The sequence below is a fragment of the Fukomys damarensis genome, unplaced genomic scaffold, assembly GCF_012274545.1.
Source record: "Fukomys damarensis isolate Sample0158 unplaced genomic scaffold, DMR_v1.0_HiC HiC_scaffold_20, whole genome shotgun sequence".
Taxonomy (NCBI): domain Eukaryota; kingdom Metazoa; phylum Chordata; class Mammalia; order Rodentia; family Bathyergidae; genus Fukomys; species Fukomys damarensis.
Genome location: NW_022900932.1, coordinates 1,711,926 through 1,717,876, shown reverse-complemented (window position 1 = coordinate 1,717,876; position 5,951 = coordinate 1,711,926). Strand labels below are relative to the sequence as shown.

At 48.9% G+C, this 5,951-nt stretch overlaps 1 protein-coding gene across 2 annotated transcripts in view; it reads left to right on the top strand.

Moving 5' to 3' along the window:
- Positions 1-1,735: 1,735 nt before the first annotated feature.
- The window catches only part of LOC104862962 (HLA class II histocompatibility antigen, DR beta 5 chain-like), a 25,309-nt gene continuing 21,093 nt past the window's right edge, over positions 1,736-5,951 (top strand). For both annotated transcript variants that reach the window (XM_010625197.3, XM_033766380.1), the window contains exons 1-2: positions 1,736-1,911; positions 5,589-5,858. In XM_010625197.3, coding sequence (XP_010623499.1) covers positions 1,812-1,911; positions 5,589-5,858 — 370 coding nt within the window. In that variant the 5' untranslated portion in view covers positions 1,736-1,811. The remainder of the gene's footprint in view (positions 1,912-5,588; positions 5,859-5,951) is intronic.

Sequence of the window (5,951 nt, the reverse complement as noted above, 5' to 3'; positions counted from 1 at the left end):
AATTGCTAAATCCAGTAAGTATTCTCTTTCAAATTTATAGGAATGAAAGTAGTATCTATCTTACTATCTTCATGTAAGTAGTAAAATGTGATGAATGCAAAGGTTTTAGGACAATCCTGAATACAATTAAAATCCTCTCATATAATTCACTGTATTTTAATACCGTGTCTTGCAACATGGTGATTCCCCTGTCTGCAGAACTACTAAGGCACACAGGGAATAACTGTTCATCGGGACTCCAGTGGAACGTGAATTCTCTCTTCCTGTAATTGTCCATTCTGAGTCTAAGACTTCACACTTACACCCACACGGGGAATCAGAGTAGGCTGTAGGGTTACCAAGAGAAGGGAGTCATAGGGGGAGGCAGGGTGGGAGGATTACATTAAATAGTTTTCTTCGTTCTTTTCTTTACTTTTTTCCTTCTCTTACCCTCTGTCCTCCTCCTGCTCCTCCTCCTCTTCCTCCTCGTCCTCCTCCTCCTCCTCCTCCTCCTCCATCCCCCTCCTCTTTCTCCTCTTCCTCTTCCTCCTCCTTTTCTTCTTCTTTCTCCTCCTCCTGTTCTTTGGGGATTGATCTTGCTTCCTTAGTTGTGAACCACATTTCAGAACTTTAAAATTTTTATTTTGTGAAGAAATCTCACTGAACTGTCCAGCCTGGACCTGAACTTGTGATCATCGTACCTCAGCCTTCCAGAGCACTGAGATTAGAGGTGGGCACCATCAGTGCACCTGGATTTTGACATAAAATGTTAATTATGGGAGAGCAAACTGACTTGAGTCCTTTCCTGATCTTCCACACCCAGCATCCTTTCCTATACACAATCATTCAGCCATGTTTTTGGATTAAATTGTTATACAAAAAACCACTGAAGACCGTGATTCCTCATAGGCGGGTGCTGGTTGCACATGTGTACTCTGGCAGTGCTAGGAAATCAGTGGGCGCGGTAGGAGACAGGCTCTACAACCTCTTCACTGAATCAGCGATTGATTATTATTCAGGTTCTAAGAGTGCATCAGAAATGTGGCTCCACTCAGCACCTTCCTTTCTGTCATTTTACCAGTTACCAGGGACTGGTGACTCCTTAAGGTGCCCAGTGAATCACAGTCTTTGCAGTGTGGACATCTCTGAAAGATCTTGGTACTTGCATTGCAGCTGTGAGGGGCTGGATACTATCACACAGCCAACAACGCTAAATTACGGTACAGTCAAGGTCAGCCTGAAGGTCTCCTGCTTTCAGGGTTCTTCACTCTGCCCTGTTTATCCTTGAACAGCTCCAGAATTAGAGACATTCGCCTATCTCTGTCTTCAACTTCAGGACGCGTGGTGCCACAAAGGTCAAACTTGTGAGTGCATCTCAGGCCAGCACAGAGCTGACTCACCATGGTCTCCAATTAAAGTCTTTCAAAGGTGGGCCCAAAGCTTTACCAGAGAACTCATGAGAATGAGGCAGGAGGATGTCTGGGCAACCTAGTGAGGTCAAGGGCAGCCTGAACTCCATATCAAGACCCCTTACAAACAAACAAACAAACAAAAGAGTTAGTAGGTAAGAAAGCCTTTCATTGAAACCATTACTGTAATGAAGCAAATTCGAAGTTTCAAAAGAGAACCTGCATTTTCAATCTCTGACCAGCAACTGATGATGCTGTTCATCTCTGATGCCGATTGGTTCTTCACCCCTGAAATTCCCCAACCCAGCCTCCAAGCAATGAACTTGTTTCTTATCACTTGGGATGTAAGAGCACAGGAAGCCTACTTCTCTGTAAGTGATGCTTCTCTGACTCCCTCTGACCATTCCTGTCCCGTTCTCCAGCATGCTGTGTCCAGGGCTCCCCGGAGGCTCCTGGGTGGCAGCTCTGACAGTGACACTGATGGTGCTGAGTCCTCCCCTGGCTTTGGCCTGGGACAGGAGAGGTAAGTGCCCTGCTCAGGTGCTGAGCCTTGGTTGCTGGGAATGCGTGAGTGAGATTCCTCTTGTCCCAGGCCCTCTTTCTTAAATATCTGTGGCCTTTTCCGTGGTGACTTCCTGTCTTCATCACTTGAATTCCTTTCCACAGTAGGGCTGTGTGTGTCTGTCCTCCCTATGGGACCTGTGCTGAAACCTTCTGTAGAGATCCGATTCCTTTTCAAGTCTTCTCCAGTGAATACTTCAGCCTCAACTCACATCTTCCATTGGGGCCTTGAGGGACCTAGAAATGATGCCATCAAACTAATTTCCAAATACAGCATTTCCATATATTATTTTGCTTTGTGAGAGAAAGCAAAAATTCATCTTTAGAAGGAGAACATTATATGTATCATTGTATTCTATTTCACATATGTAATTTTGTTCTCTATACAAATAGAAAATAGTCATGCATTCAACTTGTTAGAAGATTGTTCTAAAAATGTTAGGTTGAGTCTCTATTGGGGTGGTTTCCCCCTGGATCCTAAATTTCATCCCCCCAGGGTCACTGTTGATGCCCCTATCACGCACGGGCTGAACCCAGAGGCGCCCTCCCTCACCTTCCTTCTTTCTCAGGAGCTCCAGTGGTTGAGCCCGGATCTCTGAGTGGGGGCTGTGATCCAATTGGGGTCAATGCTCTCTTTCTGTCCTGATCTTAGCGGCCTACAGTGAAATTACAGATGCTTTGTACTAGAGCTCACCCTGGAGTCAATTAGCATTTTGGGGATGTTCTTTGTTGTGCTATGTTCAGGTCCTCAAATCTGACAGAAGCTTGTGCTCATTTGATTAATTTTTTATTAATTTTATTAAATTTGAGCCTTTTTACACTCTTGGTTTCCTCCACATCCCACATTCTCTAGGCGGAACCGACAAAATAGTTTGAATTAGTTTGAAGAAAATATATTACAATCTATAGTTAGGCAAGATATAAGGAAACTATGAGCAATCTACTGTGCCTCAAAGCATCTCTACTGCAGGAGTCTCAGGAGGGTGTGGAGGTCAGGACCTTCCATGGGCTGGATGCCAATCATAAGGCAAGGAACCTCATTGGCCTACAGGGGTCACAACCCCAATTTCAAAGGATTTCTTTCACTGTGCCCTGTCTTCTTCTTAACTAGCCTCGGTGGGCTCCATCTTCCTCTACTTCTTTTCTGTCCTTTCACCAGCAAGGCTGTTTCTTTTCCTGAAAATCTTTGAAATGTGCACAGATCTCCAGCACACTAAGAGATCCATCCATTAGGGAAGATAAATTTTAAGACAAATGTCCTTTTTTTCTTCAGGTGGCATTTTCTGTAATGTGAATTTCTGTAATCAGGACGGAAAACAGCAAGTCTGTCTTTGGTTCTCTGAGGCAGTGGGAGAGATTGGTGGTCATCAGCATTAAAGGATGGTGGAGCTTGAGCCCCTTCCTCCTTTCTACTGCCTCAGAGTGATCAGTTCAACAGGACACTGGATGCTTCATGTAGAGCACACATCGTTTTCTGAGAAAGGATTGTGTCCTGGACTCTGCTGTAGAATCACAGGATTCTATTTGAAGAAGATAATGTGAAATTCAGTCAGGCTGTTTGAGAAATCCGCCTCTGTCTTATGGAATCCAGTCATTGCACGTTTAAGAGGTTCACTTTTCATCTTTGAACCTTCTCGATGTCCCCTCGTACTTTATGCGTTATTAGTCATCACCGTGCTGATTCTGAACAACTGTGTGTATGTGGCATAAAGTGCAGCCTGCTTGTTGCTGTACTTCGGGTGTGGACGTTCCCCAAAGTCCACGTGTTAAAAGCTTTGGCTTCAGCTCAGAAGAAACTTGAAGCCGTGGCCCAAGGGGAGGCTTAGGTCATGGACAGGAGCCTCAGAGGGACTGCGGGTGCCAGTGTCGTCTCTGTCTTCCGTGCCCCAGCCATGAGATGAGCGTGTTGTTGTCTGTGAGCCTCCTTCTGGGTCACCTGCTCCACAGGCAGAGGAGCAACACGTTTCCCCACCGTGGAGGGAAACGACCCTGTGAACCCAAATCAGTCCTTCTTCTTTATAAGCTGGTGATCTCCAGTGCTTTGTTACGGTGGTGGAAAACTAACAGGATGGGGACACATTCTTTCCATAATGTGCTTTGAACTTTTGCAATTATTCTATATTTCTTATTATTTATCAAGCCAAATGGTTGCATGAATTTTGTCATATTTACTAGTCTATTTAAAAAACTGACTTTTTCTCTTAAATATAAAGCTTAAATCACTAAAGATATACATACACACATACATATGTAAACACAGATTCGTGCATATACATATATGCATAGACATGCTCTATATGCTGTGATAGGAAAATAGTGTTTAAATATTTAAAAAATTTTACTGTTAACTACGCAGTGCCTTTAGTTTCCCTGCAAATCTTCCCACTTGCTTTAAACACACACCCTATTGTTCTGCCCCTTCCTGAGCACATCTGAATCACCTTTTGTGTCTTCAGTTGCCCTGTCCTGGCTCCTCCCTCAGTTCAGAGCATCCAGGGTCCATGGTGACTGTGACTCAGGGAGGAGCCTGTGTCACAGGGCTCAGGGCTGTGGAGAGGAGCCTGGTGGGTGCGGATTCACCATGGTGGTTTCCTGATCCCGCCTTTCTGGGGCTGTGGGGGGGCCCTTGGCCTTGGCACTCACTGTGCTCTTAAACATCACACCCATCACAGACAGTAAGGACAGTATCCAGAGCTGCTCTAGAGAACTCCTCTTGTCCTCCTCCTCCTCCTTTTCCACATTCACCCCGTGATTCCTTTCAAATGAAGTTGGTAGCACAGTTTCCACAGGACGTGATTTTCTGAACTGAGAATTCAGATACAGGACCGCGGACCTGTGTGGGTCCTCACTTTCAGCTCCTCCAACCTATTTCACAGCCTCCCACTACTTAAAACCCCAATCCTGGAGTCAACTACAGGGCTGGATCCAGGTGACTTCCGGCCAGCCCTTACCCCAGTCCTTACTCCCGCCCACCTAGTTCCTGTGCCTCAGTGTCCCGCTGTCTCCTGGTTCCTTGATGAAGATCACGGAGTCTTGGACCCCTCTGCACATGGCACCGCCTTTCCCTTTCCCCAGAACTCGGGCCTGGCCCTCGCCTGTCCCTCCACAGGGGAACTGCACCTCTCCAGGCACATTTCAGTCCCTCCTCAGTCCTTCCCAGGGTCCTGTGGTCCCTGAGCTCTGCCTGCTCTTCTCTGGGCAGAGCCTGCCCCACTGTGCCCTCCCTGCTCCCCTGAGTCCCTGGGTTTGGCCTCTGTCCCTCCTGCTCCCCTTCCCAGTGTGGACTCCCAGGGTCTGCTTTCCTGCTGTGGGCTTGCAGGGGAGGCAGGGGGAGCCTGGACAGGAGCAGGAGGCCCGGGTGAGGCAAGGGGAGCCCCTGGGGGCTGAGAGGCAGAGGGCGGAGGGGCTGTGGGCGGGGCCTGGGCAGCAGGTGGGAGCGGGTGGGGCGAATTCCGGGGGGCTCTGAGCTGGACTGGGCCGGCTGGGGTGGGGCAGTACAGGCTGGGGGGGAGGAGCGGTGTCTCCGCCGAGCCCGTATCCTCTGCCTGCAGGTGACCCGGGGACGGGTGCTGGTGTTCCCGAGTGGCGGGCAGTGTCCTCCCAAGAGGGTGGCACTGACTGGGTCACTGATGCCCTCAGCGCGTTTCATGGAGTATGTTACATCGGAGTGCCACTTCTCCAACGGGACGGAGCGGGTGCGCTTCCTGAAGAGATACGTCTACAACCAGGAGGAGAACTTGCGCTTCGATAGCGACGTGGGCGAGTTCCGCGCGGTGACCGAGCTGGGGCGGCCAGACGCCGAGTCCTGGAACAGCCAGAAGGAGACCCTGGAGCAGAAGCGCGCCGAGGTGGACACCGTGTGCAGACACAACTACGGGGTTGGTGAGAGCTTCACTGTGCAGAGGAGAGGTGAGTGTGGGGCCTGGGCTGCAGGGAGAGGGGCAGGGAGGAGAGAGAGGGGAGAGAGCTGGGGAGGGAAAGTGAGAGAGGGGAGAGAGGGTG